General features: G+C 41.5%; 1 protein-coding gene across 1 annotated transcript in view; it reads left to right on the top strand.

Annotated features, from left to right (window-relative positions):
• Window positions 1-18,135, top strand: part of CPSF3 (cleavage and polyadenylation specific factor 3) — a 39,462-nt gene extending 21,327 nt beyond the window's left edge. The window contains exons 8-18 of the mRNA XM_090032383.1: window positions 73-248; window positions 1,046-1,204; window positions 2,388-2,534; window positions 3,437-3,589; window positions 8,110-8,218; window positions 10,334-10,432; window positions 12,131-12,225; window positions 13,605-13,692; window positions 15,263-15,332; window positions 16,612-16,708; window positions 17,932-18,135. Coding sequence (XP_089888509.1) covers window positions 73-248; window positions 1,046-1,204; window positions 2,388-2,534; window positions 3,437-3,589; window positions 8,110-8,218; window positions 10,334-10,432; window positions 12,131-12,225; window positions 13,605-13,692; window positions 15,263-15,332; window positions 16,612-16,708; window positions 17,932-18,033 — 1,295 coding nt within the window. The 3' untranslated portion in view covers window positions 18,034-18,135. The remainder of the gene's footprint in view (window positions 1-72; window positions 249-1,045; window positions 1,205-2,387; window positions 2,535-3,436; window positions 3,590-8,109; window positions 8,219-10,333; window positions 10,433-12,130; window positions 12,226-13,604; window positions 13,693-15,262; window positions 15,333-16,611; window positions 16,709-17,931) is intronic.
• Window positions 18,136-19,566: the final 1,431 nt, after the last annotated feature.

Raw genomic sequence — 19,566 nt, 5'->3', positions numbered from 1 at the left:
AACAAAGAAACCCATTTATGAAAAGTACATGTCCTTAATGCTACATTTATACCTTGTGTTATGTGTCTTTAGATGAATACTGGCAAAATCACCCTGAACTCCATGATATACCCATATACTATGCCTCGTCTTTGGCAAAGAAATGCATGGCAGTGTATCAGACATACGTAAATGCCATGAATGACAAAATTCGTAAGCAGATCAACATCAACAATCCATTTGTTTTCAAGCACATTAGTAATCTGAAGGTGAGTGTTATTTAAGGTTGAAAAAATGTATTTGCATGAAATGGGGCCATTTTCTTTGTTCATTGGATTATGACTGAGTCATTCTCTAAAATTCTTCCTTCTCTTAATGAGATTTTTGTTGTGTGCTCTTGGAACTTCTTTCCATAACGTTGGATGGATTAGGATATCTAGTCTGTGCTGCTTTATGCTAGAAGAAACATTAAGGCTTCCTAGGGTTTCCCATCTAAACTCTTGAGTTTCATTCACCCCACATTGCCTGACGTCCCATAAGTCACTATCGCTTCTTTCATTTTTTTAACTGGATAAAAAGGGTATTAATATATTTCAAGCTGAAGGGATCTCTCCTTAACTTAGAAGAGGTATTTTGACTGAAAATCCACGGAGGATTTAAGTCTAATTTCTGGAGCAAACATAAAAATCATACTCATCCTTAAGTCATTTTTCAATTGGTATTTCAATGTGTGTATACCTATGTGTTAGAAATGTGTGTGTGAGTGAGGGAGAGAAGGGCACTAACACTACTTCTAAAATTTTCATATATTTTTAAAACTTTGATGTCTCAGAAATTGGATGCATCTTTAGGTATTATTTCCAGATATTTCATGCGGTGCAGCAGTTCCGTCTCTTCTGTCACAAATCCAGGAACAAACAGCATGTCCTTGGACAGTGGAAAGGATTGTGGCCAGGAAGGTCCCTTCTGTAGGGTGGTGTCTAGGGCTGTTGCAGAAGGTGCAGGCCAGGCCTATTTACTTTTGTCAAACTATGGTAACTGTTGTTCTTCCTGTTTTGTCTCCTAGAGTATGGACCACTTTGATGACATTGGTCCAAGTGTTGTCATGGCTTCCCCGGGTATGATGCAGAGTGGCTTATCCAGAGAATTGTTTGAGAGCTGGTGTACTGATAAGAGAAATGGAGTAATTATTGCAGGTTACTGTGTGGAAGGAACACTCGCTAAGGTGAGTTGCTACTGTTAATCTTCCATGGTATTTTTAATACACAGTAGTTGGCATGTATTATCCAACCAGGGTGCTGGATTATTTATTTGGGTTCGTTAACAAACCAGGGTCTTGTCATATACATATCATGCATCTAAAGCAAATTCAACTTCCAAAACCAGCATATGCCTGTGATGATTCCTGTGACAGACTTATAAATTAGTCTCTTCTAAATTTAATTCAAGAAAAGATTTATAAATTATCAGTTGGCTAGCCCCAGGGAAGGATGTTTGGTATATTTCTAGGGATAGAAATTCCATAACTTCCCTAAGTAGCCTGTTCAAATGTTTGATCACCCTTGTGGTCAAAAAGTTCTTCCTAATCTCCATCCCAAACTTCCTCTGCTGCAGGAAAAGTCCATCTCCATCCTTTCTGTAATTGCCCTTAGGGTATTTTAGATGGTGTTCAAATTCCCCTGTAGTCTTCTCTTTTCCAAAATAAACAACCCTACCCTTTCCTCATAAGTTATGCTTCCCAGACTTCTAATCATTTTTGTTGCTCTCTGCTGGACTCTTTCCAAGCTGTCCATATCCTTCTTGAAGTGTGAAGCCCAAAACTGGGCATGGTATTCCAGGTGAGGCTTCATCCCTGCTGAATAAAGCGAAGAATCACTTCTCTTGTTTTGCAATTGACACTTCCGTTAAAGCACGCCAGGATGCTGTTGGCTTTCTTTGCAATAAGAACACACTGTTGGTTCATATTCATTTTATGCTCCACTGTGACTCTCAGTCCTCCTTTGCAGTACTGCAGCCTAGCCACTTATTCACTAGTCTGTATTTGTGCATGCAGTTATTCCATCCCAAGTGTAGGACTTTGCCCTTGTCCATGCTGAACTTCATCTGATTGACTGCAGACCACTTTTCCCATGTCTTCAGGTCATTCTGGATCTTAACCATACCCTTCAGATTGTCTACAACTCCAACCAATTTGATATTATGTGGCTGAGGACAAATTGTGTCAGTGTGTTGTGCAAGGGAAAGGGTGCGAGTATGTGTTTCAGTTATTCTTAATGACTGACCCCAGGTGTATGTGTGTAGTAACTTTTGCAAGCTGCAGATAATTATTTCTCTGTTTTTAAAGTGAAAATGTGGATATGTTGTATTTATAGGAAGCTTTTAAAGTACTTCATTTTCTCCTGTGACAGCACATCATGTCTGAACCCGAAGAGATCACAACTATGTCAGGGCAGAAGCTCCCACTGAAGATGTCTGTAGACTACATTTCTTTCTCTGCTCACACAGATTATCAACAAACCAGCGAGTTCATCCGAGCACTAAAACCTCCACATGTGGTTAGTACACAGGGTATTTATTTCTTAGGAAAGTTGGATTTGTCATGCTAGATCAGATTCAACGAATCAGTGTTCTGGAACTGAGCATCTGGTAGTGGTCCCTGTCTTTTTTTTTTCCCCCACTTCCACCCCCCAAAAAAAGATTAAATGCTCTTCAGTTTACTCGTCTGGCAGAGTAAAATGCAGGCTGATTTGCAGCACTACCACGGATGTGGGGTGCACTGGAGCATTTTTTTTAAAGTGCTCTATATACCTTATTAAGCACTTTTCCATGCAATTGTATGAGTAAGATAAATTACTGAACAAGTCAAGTAGCATATGGTCATGTTGATAAAGAGTCATAGACTATGCAGGGCTCCAGATACTTTGGAATAGCAAAGTGGGAACAAAGTCCTTTGGTGAAAACCTGTTTGAAGGTTGTTGCAAGTGAACAGGACAGTATGAAAGAAGGAATGGAATGGACAACAGGGACAAAGGGAACATTCAAGGGAAGAGCGTGAACAAAGTATTAGAAAGCAGGAGATGCGTAGGGATGAAATTATGGTGTGCTTTGAAAATAAGGAGTAGAATCTGAAGTGCCAGAGGAGGCAGCTAAGAAGGAAGCACTGATATATAATACTAAAAACAATGGAGAAGCCTGTAACAGCAGAAAAAAAGGAATATAAATTTGCCAGAGATATTTGTAAAGTTGTACATGAAGCTTCAACTTAATACCTGTGTGCAGTTCAAGAATGTGTATATATACATATATCGGAGCAAAAAAATAGATGTTTCCTGTGTTGCTGCCCATTAAATTATATATCTTAAACATGATGCATGGGAAGTAAAATGGCAGCCTACTCACCTTACCACATTTTGAAAGTAGAAGCCATGTTACGTGCAGCTATTTCTATTTCCTCTAGATTTTAGTACACGGTGAGCAGAACGAAATGGCCAGATTAAAAGCGGCATTGATACGAGAGTATGAGGATAATGATGAAGTTCACATAGAAGTTCACAATCCTAGGAACACTGAGGCTGTGACATTAAACTTCAGAGGAGAAAAACTTGCCAAGGTATAAAAATTAGCATTTTCTTAACACTTATATTTTTCTCTAAGAATTTCTGCCTTTATCAGTTGTGAGTTATGTGCTTCTCAGGTACTTCAGCATACTATGGAAATGCTGTTTTTGCCAAGATCTATGCCAATACAGATACGTCTGCCAGTGTTTTCAGTCTCTTGACATTATTCCTTTTGGAACATATTTCATGGCAGCAGTCCTCCATAAACTCTTAACTAAAAATAGTATGCCAATCAGCAGTGTCAGAGAAATTTATAGAAGAATAACAGATTCCACTTCTCATGTAGGGAGCCATTAGTAAATCCCCCTTCTTGACAAAAAGATACATACAGGAAAAATATAATATTTTGGCTGGATTAAATAAGCTTGCCATCTTCATTCAGTCGGTTGCTGTGTCCTCAAAAGTCTCCATTTCTGAGTAATTCAGAATGTTGAAATGGGTTAAAATGGAATTGTCTAGAAGAAGGTATTTTGTACATGATGGCTAATCTGTTTTATTTTGGAATACAATAATAAACCTACAAAAGAAAGTCAAAGCTAGAGCTTTACCACTTTAAAGATCAAGAATGTTCTTGCAGAATGTATTTTTAACAGTTAATCTCCAGTCTGCTAGGCTTCCTTTTGCAGAACGATGAGGTTTGAACTGCTATAGTAACACTTTGATATAATATTAAATATTAAAATAAAATCTAGGAATGTTGGACTAAGGAGGAACAGCTGTGAGCCTTGATGCATATTGAAGAAACATACACATTAGTCAACATTTTTTTAAATCCCAAAATGTTCAGGGGACTTTTAAGAAAAACTGCTTTGGTTGTTTGTCCCAAATTATTATATAACCAGCATTATCTCTCATGTTATTTGATGAGTTGAGCTTAAAGCTTTTAAAAATGAAATAAAAAGGTTTGAAGGAAAAGTCTTGAAAAATGAGGAATGGGGGTAGTCATTATGGATCTGATCTTAGAGTTGTTAACATGAATGGCACTTCGGTGGGTCTCAGTTCCCAGTTGTCTACTATTGGCCTGCTTTATCCAATTCTTCTAGATCTTCAGACCTAAATCACAGTGTAGTGCATCATTTACAGGCACACTTCCGTTATTTGTATGCATTCTCTGCTGGAGATATTCCCCAAAACAGTGGAAGAAGCCCTCTAGAGAAGTATTATCTCCTTCGCTGAGATTTTCAGGAAGAAGCCAGTAGGCATCTGTTTGGAATGGTTTAGGAATAGTCCACCTTGCATCTGTATTATGGGGCTTTACCAGATGACATTGAAAAACAAATACTGAGAACACTTAAGTAACTACCATGAAAAGAGTGCATGCATGAAGAAGTAAGATATTTTTGCTCTCTTGATCTTATGGACATTACCTTAGCCAGAAGGTTCTCAGCAAAGACTTCTCGCATATCCTTTATTTTGTATTTTTAGATGATTATCTGGTATGGTCTATCTAACTGACTTGGAAAAATTAAGGGTCACTAAGTGATGGAACTAATGCACCCCCCCCCCACAAAAAAACCCCCCAAACCCCAAAATTGGATTATATTGACTATCTTTAACATTTTGTGGACCTTGAAGCCATATAGGTAACCCCTAAAGCAGAAAAAGTGTGAAATGCTCAGTATAAAGCCCAGATACTTGGGGTGGGGAGTGGAAATAAGTTTCTCCACTCATGTCATCAGTATCCTCTAAAGCAACATACCCCTTCCCTTCCCTGGACAGGTCATCCAGGGAGGAAGTGAAAATCTTTGGCCAGTGTGGCCTTACTAATGAATGACTCATCTGCCAACTGATAAAAGATTCCATGTGCATCAGAAACGCTTACTAGACCACTGCTGCCTGGTTTCAGATTATACATAACAATAAATATGTGAAACAACCTCAAAGAATCTGAACTTCAGCTTCATTTCTTGTGTTCACCCTTGTTTTAATAAAGTAGCACCTTCATGTTCTAAGTGTTATTAGTCAAGTATTGTGTGTTTGGGAATGGCATATTTTAATAATTTTGTAAAAGTAAACACCAGTCTGTTCCTCAGATTGGTCAGGCAGTTCTTTGGGTCTAAAAAGCAGAGGGTTTTACTTCTTTCTATTTTTTTTTTCAAGAGAAGTAATTGTGTGAGATTTAACCATCACCACTACATGAAGTCCATGGAAAGCTTCTGTGTTACTAGGGTGGAAGGATGAAAACAAACTGATACCGTGTAATTGAGGATTTGCCATGAGCACTCAGGCTGATGACAGATGTGAAACAAAACAAACAAACAATGCCCCCGGGCCCTCCCCCCACAAAAAAACAAAAACCCCAAAACACACTTTACCAAAAGAAGCCATGCATTAGTTTGACCCAACTCTGCCATGTCTGTATAGATCGGGTACTTCAGTGGGGCTTTTAGGCACTCTTATCTGAATATTGATTCAATCAGCTTTCGATAAAAGTGCCAAAAAAGCCCCACTAAAATACTTGATACAGACATTTGGCAAGCCGGGTCCAACTAATGCAGCACCTCTTCTGGGCATGCTTTGGGCTCGGCACGGGGGTGAGCCAAGTTTTAAAATAAAGCTCTGTTTTGATTTTTTTTTTTTTTTTTTTTGGCCATCTGGAAGCAGCCTCAAATTGCTTAATTTTCTTAAATTGACATGGGACATGACTTTCTTTCTTGAGTGGCTTCTTTTAACAGGGGTCTCAGACTCAAATTTATGGCCAAGGTCCTGGGGATACTTAACTTACAGATGCATACCATATTTGCTTGTAAAGCATTTTGCTTTCCTTAAAATGTAGGCTTCTAAAATTGGAGTGTGTCTTAGTTGGGGAATCTGATTTCTATGCTGGCCTGGAAGCATGGAGGCACTGGAGTGACTGCTGGGGGCTGGCTCCCTTTCCGGCCCACATGCAGGAGGGTTGAGGGTAGAGGAGAGTCTTCTGCTCAGCCAAAAACTAGAGGCTTAATCCTGTCACAGCTGCTGCCAATTTAGCAACATCTGTGGCAGAGTTTGACCTCTAGCTCCCATTGAGCTGCCAGGGAAGTGGTGTAATGCTGAAAAATAGGCTCTGCCCCAGCCCCTGCAGTCAGCATTTGGCCATGATGGAGGGGAGGGAGGGGGAACCTTGTTTTCTTCATTCTACGTTCCCAAAACAAGGTGTGCGTGTCTTATTTAATATGTAAGAAAATGCATTATGTCCTTTGCCAGCTGTATCAGTGAACTGCAATAGTTAGAACATGGATTGGAAATATGGATTAAAAGGAAGTTGTCTCCAAGTATTCTCCCATGACAAGTCTAAATGATTCCTTTTAATATCAGTATTATTGTATTACTTAGAGGATTTAAAAATTTGAGCCTATTGGCTCAGTCATAATTGTGATTTTAATTTGGTCATTAACTAGCATAGATACATTGTAATATAACAAAAGCCTTAGTAAGTCTGTCTGTAACACTTTATTTGCACTCTGATTGGTTGTCTTGGTAGCCAATCACAATGCTGACTGAAGTAACCAGAGTGCTCCAAGAGCGTTCCAGACAGGAGGCGGCGGTGGCAGTGCAGCAGAGCACCGCCTTGATGGCAGGGATGGAGAACACCGTGCCCCACTCCCTGGAGGCGACGGAGCAGGGGGGCAAGATCAGCAGCCCTGGCCTCCCCTGCCCCCCTCCCTGGCCCTGCTCCCTGGTGGCACAGGGTGCTGCCAGGAATGGTGAAGCAAGCCTCCCTCCCCCTCCCCCTTGCTTCTGGGAGGCAGCAGTGCGGGGTGGTGAGTGGCAGTGCTCCGTCCCTGCCCATGTCCCCTCATTCCTGATGGGCATTTAGCTTAACAAGATGTTTGCCTAAGTCTCTCTTTGTTTATCCTTTTCAATAAAACCCATAAAAGCAAGCAGGACTCAAATTGCAACAGAGATCAAAAACCATGAAAGCATAAGTAACTTCATTTAAGAAAGAAGACAAAATTAATTGGGTAAATCTGCTATCTTTTATTAGACCAACACAAATAGTTGGAAAAATTATTTGCAATCTTTTGGGTACAAATACATCACTAAGAAGCATTACTCATAAGAAGGCACTTTGATCTGCTTAATTTACCAAATTCCCTCACACAGGACCAAAAACAGTGTTTTGGAACAAAATTTTTCCATGCTTTTATTTGTAGTACTCACGATGTTGCCATCTGACAGAAGATACTAGTCTGCAGCTATGATGATTCATTAGAATTAGTAGCCTCTGAGCGTTTCTAAAATTCTCTGTTCAATAGAATACAAACATGTTTATAATAGCTATTGATTCTAAGGTGCCAAAAATGTAACATCTTTCCTCTGTTGGCTAAACCTTTCTGTTGAGCTGCACTTTGGAAAAATGCTTGCTGCCAAGGTTTACTCTTGCTTTACTGGGATATTCTGAGGTAGTGTCATCTTCTGATTTTTTTTAATATGGATTCTGCATTTCATCTTTAGCTAGCCCTTGTCCATTAGAATTTCAGATTTCCTTGTAACAATTTTGATGTTTTTTGTTTGTTTTTCTTTTCAATAGGTAATGGGGTCTTTGGCAGATAAGAAACCAGAGCAAGGACAGCGAATTTCAGGGATCCTAGTTAAAAGAAATTTCAATTATCACATCCTTTCACCTTGTGACCTCTCCAGTAAGTAAAGACAGCATATTGCAGTATGATCAATAACTAATTGAATTTTGTGCTTAAAAGCAAAGGCTATCATGCATAAGATTATAAACCAGTTTTCATGAGTTAAGCTGCTAGCATGTCAAAGCTTTCTGCCATCATTATACTTTGTTTCCAGCAGTGGTGGTAACGTTAAAATCTGAATAAGTTAGCATTGAATAAGTCAGGCAGGGTAGCATTGCACATTAAAGACCTAACTTATTCAGAAAGGTGAAAACTTTCATAGGCTACAGCCTACTTTGTCGGGTGTCACCATACCCTGCCTTCTGCCTGAATTCAGACTAACACAGCTAATTATTGCTCTCTTGCAGCGATTCACAACCAGGGTGTCATGGCACACTGCGTGTTTTGACATCTTTTTGAGGGTGCTACAGGGTGTCACACCATACTAGCATGGTTAAGTGTCTAAACGTGATTCACAAGATTAATCCAGAGAGTTCAAAGAGGAATCCTGTGATGGGGCCATGTCGGGGCTGGGTCGCAGTGTCAGCGTACCCACCTGTCTCTGGGCTAACCACCCACCTTCCTCACCTGCCACTCCTTGATGGTAATAATTGTGAGAAATGTCACTAAGGCAGGAGGCTGCCTATTGCTCGCTCTGGTGACAAGGGCATTATACACAGCTCTGACCTTCCCTTATCATGTCCTTTCCCTCACAGATGACAACCTAAGTTGATGAATAGCTCCGGCCTAAAGCCAGGCGAAATTCTAGCCCTTGTAGGGCCTCTAACGTGCAACACATAAAATCTGCCCTCCACAGAGTGTCTTTCACACTACCCTCTCACAGGGCCTCTTGTATTCTGCCTGCTCTCATCAGGCCTTTCACATACTGTCCACTTCCCGGACCCCTCTCAACATGCCTTACTCCATGCGGCACTTTGGGTCCCCCTTGGTCCTACTCTACGTGGCACTTCAGGCTTCACTACTCGCTCTCCAGCCGGGGAGCACACTGCACTTCAAGCTGTCCTCTTGCAGACCTTAACTCTATGTAACCCACAGTCTTATGCTGTACTCTGAGCTGAACTCAGCCACTGGCCCCTCTCATGCACAGCACTTTGGGCTGCTGTTTTGCACCCTACTGTACTCACCCTCCGGTTACTTCTGCCACCTCAGGTGTCTCTAGTTTGTGCTTGGCCTCATGCCTGTCCCTACCTCAGGGTAACCCACCAGGATTTGGGGACTGGGATTTCAAGGTGCCCCTACCTGCCTTTCACCAGGGAGGTAACTGGCCTGCCATTTCTGGGGGACTGTTCTGCCATGAACAGCCCTGTCAGGCCACCCTTCCCCCGCAGGGTGCAGTTTTCAGTTAAATCCAGGACCAGGAGTCTCCTGCCATCCTCCATAGCTCCTGCCCTTACCTCCAAGGTGTTCCTGAGCAGCCATGTAGCTGGTGCCATCTCTCTGGCTGCTGGCAGCAGCTCTGAGGACCTGGGTTAAAATGAAGGCTGCTCCGCCCTGCTCCTCCAATCCCAAGGCCCTTCTGGGATCGTGTGCTAGCCTCATTAAGGCTAGCCCACACATGCCAGCTGAAGTGGCAGGCACCAAAGGTACTCTGCCACAAATCCATAGAATTAACAAACCTTCTGCTTTATTGTGGTTTGAGTTCTTTGCAACAAAAGAATTGCTCTTTTATTTTTCCATAGTAAACAAATTAGTGAAAACTAAGAGTTGGCATTTTCCAAGGGTTGCCTTGAGCATCACAAGGGGTACCTCAAGTCTAACAAAGGATGTTCTAAAATGGTTGAGAACAATTGCTCTATTGAATAATTTGGTGATTGACTAAATTAGAAGAAGAATGAGTTTGTCGTTAGGAAGAGAACATAGATTAGTATAATCAACAGGAGTGTGAGGAGACTATCCTACATAGTTTACATCTAAAGTGCAGCCTAAAACACTGGTCTTTGTTCTCTTCCCAGTAACAAATTCGTTCTTCCTCTTGTGGGTAAAAGAGAAGGTTTTTTTTCTGTTGTCCAAAGGATGTGAACCCCTGAAAGTAACAGTAGACGCCATTTCTCTGCATTGAGACTTCTTTTTGGGAATAATAATTTAAAGGGCCAACTTTTTTTTAAACTCTTTCAGATTACACTGATTTGGCAATGAGCACCGTCACACAAACACAAGCCATTCCGTATACTGGCCCTTTCAGTCTGCTTTATTACCAGCTGCAGAAACTCACAGGTGTGTTTTGAAAGATGTTTAAGATCTTTTGTTTTTCTTTAAACCGTGGTTAAGTGTGTGTCTGTCTGTGTGTTTCTTGAAGCAATCTGAATGGAAGCTTTTGCTTTACTCTTACAACTTGTGTGCCATAACACATTGTATGTTTCAAGGTTTTGTTAGATTCTTACAGTTTCTGACGTAGCCACGGTACAGACATGAGTGGCCTTGGTGAAACTTTCCTGTGCATATAATGTAATGTAATGAGCCTGGGGAAATGCCGGATTCCTACAACCCCTACCCAGATTTATAAAGTCAGGATCCTGCACTTCTGGTTCATTGGTCAAAATCTACCTGATACTGTCTCTAATTCTTTTCAACCTGTTCCTAATAATTAAATATTTTAAGCATCTCCTAAACTGCCACTACAACTGATGCACAAATAAATAGTTTACTCCTTTGGGATCTTGGCATTTGTAGTCTTATCCCTCTCTGCTCACTTACCATATTTACTCAAATCCAAGATGAGTTTTTTTTCCCAAGCGGGGGGAGCTCATCTTGGATTGAGATGTCAGCCTGTAGCAGGCAGTGGCTCAGCACTGGCTTTGGCCCTGGGCTTGTTTGGCAGGGTAGAGGGCAAGTGGTTGGGGAGAGAGTGGGGGAGATGAGGGGAACCAGCAGCCTGGCCCACAACCCACTGCTCCCCTGCTTCCAGCTGCCCCCTTACCTTCTGCTCCAGCTCTAGGCCCCCCAGCCCTGACCCTTCCTGGCCAGGGGTTGGGACTCCACTGCTACTGAGTACCCTGGGGCTGAACTGCAGCAGAAAGGGGGAGGGGGAACAGACACAGGGAGAGGCAGGCTGCAGGAAGGAGCAGAGGCTGGGCCAGGCTGGGGCTGTGCTGCTGGTAACTGCAGAGCTGGAGCAGAGGGTGAGGAGGGGTGTAGATAGGGAGTGGGAGGGCAGGCATGGTATGCAGGGCATGAGAGGTCATATTGTAGTGGAGAGCAGCGATGGGGGAGACAGAGTTGGGGGCTAGGCACAGACATGGGGAGCAGGGAGGTTGAGGATAGCAAGGGAAACAGACACAGGTGTGGAGGGGCGTACATGGCAGGGGAGTAAGGGCGGAGGCCTGGCCCCTCAGCCCCCACTTCTGCTTTCCTGCCATAGCAGTAGGGGAGTAATGGGGGTATGACAACTAAAATGGCCAGTATAACCTATATTAAACATTCAAAACTGAAAGGAAGCAACATCACTGGGGGAAAAAAAGATTGCATTATATAGGGCTACCTAGCTGCTTGTAGACATTTAAGAAAACAAACAAACAAAAAACATGCTTTACCAGAAGCAGCACCATGTTACTTCAGCCCAGCTCTGCAGCATCTGTAAAGATTGGGTGCTTCGGCAGGACTTTCTGGTGCTTTTAACTAAAGCTAATTCAATCAGCTATTAGAATAAAGCACCAAAAAAGCCCCACTAAAGCACCCAATCTTTACAGATGTCGGGTAAGCCAGGTTGAAGTAACACTCTGCCTTTTTTAGGCATGTGTGGGACTTCACCTGGGAACCTGCTGAGTTTAAACTAAAGCACCATGTTTTGGGTTTTGCTTACATCTGCAAGCAACATCCTAAGTCTAAATTCCTCTGGGATGGGAGGGTTTTCAGTCCTTTCATCTGCTTAAATCACTGCTGGTTTCTCATGCAAATATACCTGCTCAACTTTAGGTGATGTGGAAGAAATAGAAGTCCAACAAAAGCCAGCCTTGAAGGTTTTCAAAAATATTACTGTGATCCAGGAGCCTGGTATGGTGGTACTTGAGGTAGGTGTGGAACAGAAGGAAAAAATATTCTATTACCTGGTTTCTACAAAATGTTATAGATGGCAGCGTCAGTACAGAGTTAAATGTAGGCTCATTAATTAGCTTCTGCTGGGTAGGGATCTACATGCATAAGAGCACCAGTATGGTTTCCCTTGAGCTGTCATCCTGCATTGATATGTCATTTTATTTAGTGATAGTGTAAGAGTAATGTCAGAAATGATGTGAGAGGTAAAGGTTTGTTAAGGTGGTATCTTTTACTGGACTCATAGCAAAGTTGGAATAGATTTAGACAAGTTTTCAAATGCAAGACATGCAGAACCTGATGAAGAACACCTTGCATTCTTCTTGCATTTGAAAGCTTTTCAAACTTTATCCCAACTATGCAGTTGGTCCAATGAAAGGTATCACTCTAAGACATCCTTGCCTCTCACATTTTATGTACTGGGTGTCAGTTTCTTTTTATTTTGCTTTACTCTAGTCAGACAACCGAAGTGTTGGGTGATTATAAGCAGAGGTTTAATGAGCAGGATTTATACTCTGGGTGAAACCTGCAGGAGGGACGCGGCAGGGGAAGGAAGGGTTCAGGGAGTGCCCAAGAGGAGGAGGGAGCCACTTGAGTTTTCCCTACGCTAGGCCTGCAGCAGGGCTGGGGTGGTGTGGCGGTAGGGATTCCAAAAGCAGTGTCCATGCTGCTGCTGCTACAGCATGATTTGCCCACCCAGGCTATTGTTCCTACAACAGCAGCAGTGTCCACGCACTTGGTTTCTGTTGATGTGAAAGCAGTGCTGTGGAGCTGCTTCTGCTGCCAGGGGGCAGACTGCAGGAGGTGGAGGTCCAGTTCTGGCACCTCTACAACATTGGTGCCTGGGACTGGTGCCCCAGCCACCCACCCCAAGTTACACTACTGGTTGTAAGCATTGTTGTACTAGTATTAGAGAGTCTTTAGTAACACCTTCCTTTATGGAAGGCCCTTGCCTATCTGTTTCACCAAGCGTAAAAACACTTTAAAAGTGATAATTCAGACTTAATGCCCCTTTTCAGGCTCTATGCCCTTTTCTTTATGAGAAATAGTAGTTGGAAATAATGCCAAACCCACATTTCTTTCTTAAAGATGGAGTATCTGAGTTCAATCAGGAATGATCTCTTCAGTGCGTTCAGTGACCAAGCATGAAAAAACATGCGAGAGGAAGCCTCTTGTCCCTAAGAATGAATCATGGTGGGGAAGCGGTAGGGAATTCCTAGATGACTCCATCTTTAATACATAAAGTTCTGTTTTGCATCAAGATAATTCCCTGAGTATTATGACACTTTTAGCTTGCTTTCTTCAGTTGGTGCTGGGTATACTGCTGCTCGAGCATAATCTTTTTATTATTTTCCAGTGGGTGGCAAATCCTGCTAATGATATGTATGCAGACACTGTGACAACAGTGATCCTGGAAGTTCAGTCCAATCCCAAAATACAGAAAGGTATTTAGATTAATGTATGTATGTGTAATGTTTAACAGACCTTAACTTCTCTGATATTAACCGAAGGTGAGGAAAAATGTGAGCTCTCAGCAGATTTTGAAGGTGGGGGTGTTTGCTTTTTTCTTTAATGTTTTGATGTTTTGTTGAAATGGTTAATGTTTTTTATTAGTAGTCAGATTTGGTTTTTTAATAGATTAAGTGATTTACACATAAAAAAAAACCTAGCAAAATTGAAATTTCTATGTGATTTGCCATGCCATACATACATGAATATTTATTTTCCCCTCAGACTTGATAGTCATGGCAATATATACAAAGAAAACTAGTGTTAAGAGTATAATACTGTAACTGTTACTTGTATTCTGGCTGATTTATTTGTGTGTGCGCGCGCACATGCATGCTTTTTCTCTCATTTTTATGTTATTAACAGGTAAAATACTGACTTAGTTATAAAGACACCCTTAATTAACTCTATTTGATACCACATTCTCTTTGCTGTGTGGCCCTACTTCCCTGTATTTTTTTTTATGTGGCTGAAGAAGCTTTTACTTGTATAATTTCTATTTATTCTCAATACCACTTTGAGGTGGACTTTTGATCCTGTTCAGTCTGGAGCCCTGGCCTACCAGAATTTTTCCCTTTCCCCATGATGCTAAATAGTTTTTGTACTTTGACGTGGAGATTCCAAAACCCTACTGCACTTGAAGTCTCTAGACCGTTCTGTTTTTCAGTTGGTTTTACAAATTAATTTTCTTAATTTCTTAGTTGATCCTTTTTAAATAAAAAAGCCTGAGTAGCAGACCTATTTTTATTTATCTTTCAACTTAATTTAAATGGGATCAATTTAGGGAATGAGGAGGGGGAGAGAGAGAGAAACTTTTGACTATTTAACACTTTATTATACACATTTTAAAAACAAATGGTGAAAGTGCAAAAGTATGTGGCCCTCCCAAAGGCTGAGCATGAAATACATGTTAGCAACAAAAAACACCACATAACCAGAGTGAAACTCCCTCCCCCATACATCCCACAGAGAGATCACATAAAAGCAAAGGTAGTGCAGTAGCACTGTATATCAATGAAGCAGTACCAAAACTAAGTCTAAAATAGTATCATATTTTTGCTTTGATATCTACTTTGTGAAAATTTTCAGCTAGCGAATCCAAGGAATGTAGATGCCACACCATGTACTAACATTTTGGAGTAAAAATTCTTGTTTTGCCTTAAGTATTCGCTGCGTATTTGTAACCAAAAAAGTGTTTTAGCTTGACGCCAGAAAGTGTAGTCGCATATTAGGGGAAAAAAGAAAGTGAAACTGATTAAAATTAAGACATTCTGTTGAATTTAGTAACATAGATAAGGCCTTTGTTCCAGTTACAGGTTTCAGCCTTTCTTTAAAATGCAGTTTTTCTCTTAGTACTTTGTTTAATCATGTGAAGATTCTGTTCATATTTATAAATTTTCATAAAGCAAGCCATGCAGACTTTTAGAAAGTATGTCTTTTAAATGGACTGTTTTTTTCCTCCTAGCAAATATCAACAAACTAATTGATGACTCTCTTATTTTTCAGCTGCCGTACATAAAATTTCTAAGCAGGTAGATATAGATGTGTATAGCAAGAGACTGGAGATTATGCTTCAGTAAGTTGGCTTGTCATATTATTCACAGTTGAACGTTATCAGTTAGAATTGCTAATAATTTGACATGCATATGCAATAACTCTGTTATGCTAAAACTTATGAAATTTATGACCTATGGGGACATACAGTTACCTGTGTATTACCATTTGCATTCACATATTTGCATCTGCACCATAATTTTAAAAAATGCTGTACAAATTGTTATCAGGTTAATTTCTGTGGATCCCTGAAGCTACGTAAAGCAAAGGGATAAAAGGTAATATATTCTGTTTGTTTAATTAAGAAACTGAACCAATGATGTGTTTTGGGGTTTTTATCCATTGGAGATGCTGAACATTGACTTCTGTGAGAGCTGTGGGAACTCAGTATCTCTGAAAATTAAGCCATAACCTATTATTTTATGTGATTTTTAACTACATTAACTTTGTATCTCTGTTTTGATTGGTGTCTTACTTATGGAAGATCTTACCTTGTGTGAACATCTGAGTAGCAGCAGACAGGAAGCCAGGCCTGCAGCCAATTCTGCATATTGTATAGGGTGTGGTGGGCCTAGGGCTACGAAGCCCAAGAGCGCAGCAAGTCTGGGGCCAGCGCATGCTGACTTCAGGACCATATGCTGAGTCCGGGAGCATGCACTTGCTCTGGAGCCACGTGCAGGTTTGACCTGGCACTCAGCCCTGGAAGTAGCCTACAGTCCCAGATCGATATGCCAGATCTGACTGGGCATAAGGCCCTGACACCATCACACTGGGTCCAACCTGGCAGGTGGTTCTGGAGCCAATATGCAGGATCTGATCCCGGCATGCAAGGTCCATGACCATGTGCTAGATTGGACTTGGTGCACTGGGTCTAGCTGCAGATCAGCCTTGCACACAGGCCCAGTCCAGCACGTGGATTGGAGAGGAGCAGCAGTGGTAGTGTTTATTGCCAAGATTCCCAGAGCCACAGCAGTTAATGTTGCCACTGCTCTGCCCTTCCTTACAGGCAGGTGCCAAGAACCTGTGTAGAGCCCTGTTCTTCACACACATAACTCCCACCTTCACACCCCACCCCAAATTTCTCCAGTTGGTTGTGGGAGGAGAGGATAATATGCAACAAAATACAGTAGTAATTAAGATCAGCATTCCTCACAGGAAAATTTTGAAGTTTAATGATTTATTCAGTGACTAAAAACAGAGACACATTACACTGAGGATTTAATCTAAAAACCAAAGATAATTACTAAAAGAACTAGTCTGTCAGTCGGTTATGTTTTTATAATTATGGGCCTCTGTTTTAGGGACATGTTTGGAGAGGACTGTGTAAGTGGAAAAGAAGGCTCCATTCTAAGTGTTGCTGTAGATGGAAAGACTGCAAATATTTCATTGGAAACTCGGGTATGTATAGTTAAACTTACTGATTGTTGTTGTTTGTACTACATTGTAGGTGCACCTAGGCAAGGAGAGAAAAGAAAGTAGAGGTCAGAGACTCCTATGTAGTGTTCTCTGGAACATTGTGTACCACTTCCAAAGGAAAAATACCATATTTACCTGAGTAAATATTCTTCTCCCCCACTGCAGCTGCTTGTGTTTTCCCTGCAGCCATGCAGGGAAATTGATAATTACCAAAAAGAAATTGATAATTACCAAATGTGACTACTTAAAAAAAAAAAAAAGAGGCTTTATTAAATAATTTTAAACATTATATATAGGGTTGGATCCAGATATGGGCACAGTGCATCTCATATCATTTCATGTATCATTCATGTATGATGAAACTCAGTGACTGCACTGATGGGTTTATCTGTGGGTCTCATTGCTGTAGGACAGCCATCAATATACCTTTAACTTGCTTCTGAATTTGACTTATTTCCCTCTTGGCCAGGAAGAATGTCAGTCTTAGAAAACAGACAAGTTAGTATCATCAGGGAGAATATGATGTCTTCTAAGCTTAAAAAAAGTTTCCTAGCACTGTCTGCTGCCACTTGTCCTATAGAAGCCTGACTCAAAGACCTACTAAAGTCAGTGGATTTCTCTGTTCAGTTAAACTGCCATGTTTCAGATACCTACTGTGTGTTTCACCTTAAAAAAATATTTTAATTGTTTTAGTAAGAAGCAGTGGTTCTATTCTGAAATAAGCACTCTACCTTGTCAGTTGTCTGCAGGACCATGAGTAGGTTGCAGCTGAGTTTTTAAAAGCAGTGATGTTGATTGCATTTCAATGCTAGTCCAAGTTTATGCCTAAAATAACACTGCAGGGGTGGTCACAAATTAAATTAAATATCTTTAAATGTCACTTGATGTGGTGTGGTAGTATTTAACTTTGAATTGAATTTAGTTTACAGTCCTTTAGCTATTTTATTCAATGTTTCCAAAAATAGTGGCTAATCAAACCTAGTTTTGATATTTCTCAGCAAAACTAACATAAATCTTTTGCTGAACTCTGGTATGTGTGGACAGGCTGCTTAAAAACTGGTGAGGCTGAAATCTGTCTAACTTGCCTTTCCATTTGCCCTGCTACTGTAGGTAGTGTTTGTTGCTACTTTGACTTTTTTTTACTTACAACTTTTAAGCAGCTAAATTAAGAGGAGTGTTTTATTTTAACCTGTCTTTTCTTCCAGACGGTTGAATGTGAGCCAGGGTGTGAAGATGATGAAGCCCTTCGGGAAATGGTGGAGTTGGCTGCACAAAGACTCTATGATGCGCTTAGCCCAGTGCACTGATCTAAGTGGCTGATAAATATCTGGGACTCGTAAGACTGATCATTTTTATACTTGATTTATTTTGAATATTATTTTGAATAAATAAAACATGTCTTTAACTAACCCTATGTACTTATTTCCTGACAAAACTGCTTAGTTATTGTTACAAATACAGGATTAGCAACCTTACAGCAAATAAATTTATATACAATATATAAATCACCTGTAAAAGTATTCAAAGTGCATATACTCTTTAACCAGGATCAAGTGACGTGCCCCAGGGGTCAGTTCTGTTCAATGTCTTTTTCAACAACCCAGAAGTTGGCATAGAGTGCACCCTCAGCAAGTTTGTAGATGACACCAAGGTGGGGGGAGTAGTAGATACGTTGGAGGGTAGGGCTAGGATTCAGAGGGACCTAAACAAATTGGAGAATTGGGCCAAAAGAAGTCTCATGAGGTTCAACAAGTGCAAAGTCTTGCACCTGAGACGAAACAGTCCCCTGCACCAGTATGGGCTGGGGGCTGACGGGGTGGGCAGCAGCTCTGCAGAAAAGGACCTAGGGGTTACAGCGGAAAATAAGTTGAATATAAGCCAGTAGTGTGCCCTTGTTTTCAAGGCTAATGGCATATTGGGCTGTGTTGGTAGAAGTGTTGCCAGCAGGTCAGGTGAAGAGATTATTTCCCTCTATTCAGCACTGGTGAGGCCACATCTGGAGTACTGCATTCAGTTTTGCGCTCCCCTACAGAAATGTGGACAAATTAGAGTCTAGCAGAGGACAACAAAAATGGTGAAAGGACTGGGGCATGACTTCTGAGGAGAGGCTGAGGGAACTGGACTTATTTAATCTACGGAAGGGGAGAGAGAAGGAATTTAATAGCAGCCTTCAACTACCTAAAGGGGGGTTACAAAGTGGATGGAGCTAAAGTGTTCTCAGTGGTGGCAGATGACAGAACGAGGAGCAACAGTATAAAGTTGCAACAAGGGAAGTTTAGGTTAGATATTAGGAAGAATTTCCTCACTAGAAGAATAGTAAAACACTTGACCAGTTTACCCAGTTTAGAGGTGGTGGCAGTTGCAGCCTTGGAGGTTTTCAAAACCTGTAGACAAAGCTTTGGCTGGGATCATCCAGTTGGAGATGGTCCGTGCTTTGAGCAGGGGGTTGGACTAAATGACCTCCTGAGGTCCCCCCTAACCCTCATTTTCTATGATTTCCCAGTGCCATCCCCAGTCATGGAGCTGGTGCTAGGAGATAAGGGTCTCCCAGTGCCAGCCCCAGGATTGTGGTGCTTGGGCTGGGAGATCAGGGTGTGAGCATAGGCCCTGTGGTCATGGAGCTGGTTCTGGGAGCTCCCAGCTGGCAGAGGCTGGAGAGCCTGTTCCCCAAGGCCTGGGGCTTGGAAAAAGCTTCAGGGGTCCCAGACCTCTGCCCTAATCTGTCAGTGGAGTGGAGCAGGGGACTGGGACCTGCCCCTCTCCTGCAGTTCTTTCCAAGTCTCACCCCTGAGTGGGGAGCCATGGCCCAGGAGTTCCCTATTCCCAGCCCCCCTTCCCTC

This window comes from Crocodylus siamensis, chromosome 1 (assembly GCF_052110815.1).
Source record: "Crocodylus siamensis isolate JL-2025a chromosome 1, ASM5211081v1, whole genome shotgun sequence".
Classification (NCBI taxonomy): Eukaryota; Metazoa; Chordata; order Crocodylia; family Crocodylidae; genus Crocodylus; species Crocodylus siamensis.
Note: the sequence above shows the minus strand (reverse complement) of the source record. Positions and strands in the feature narration are given on the sequence as shown.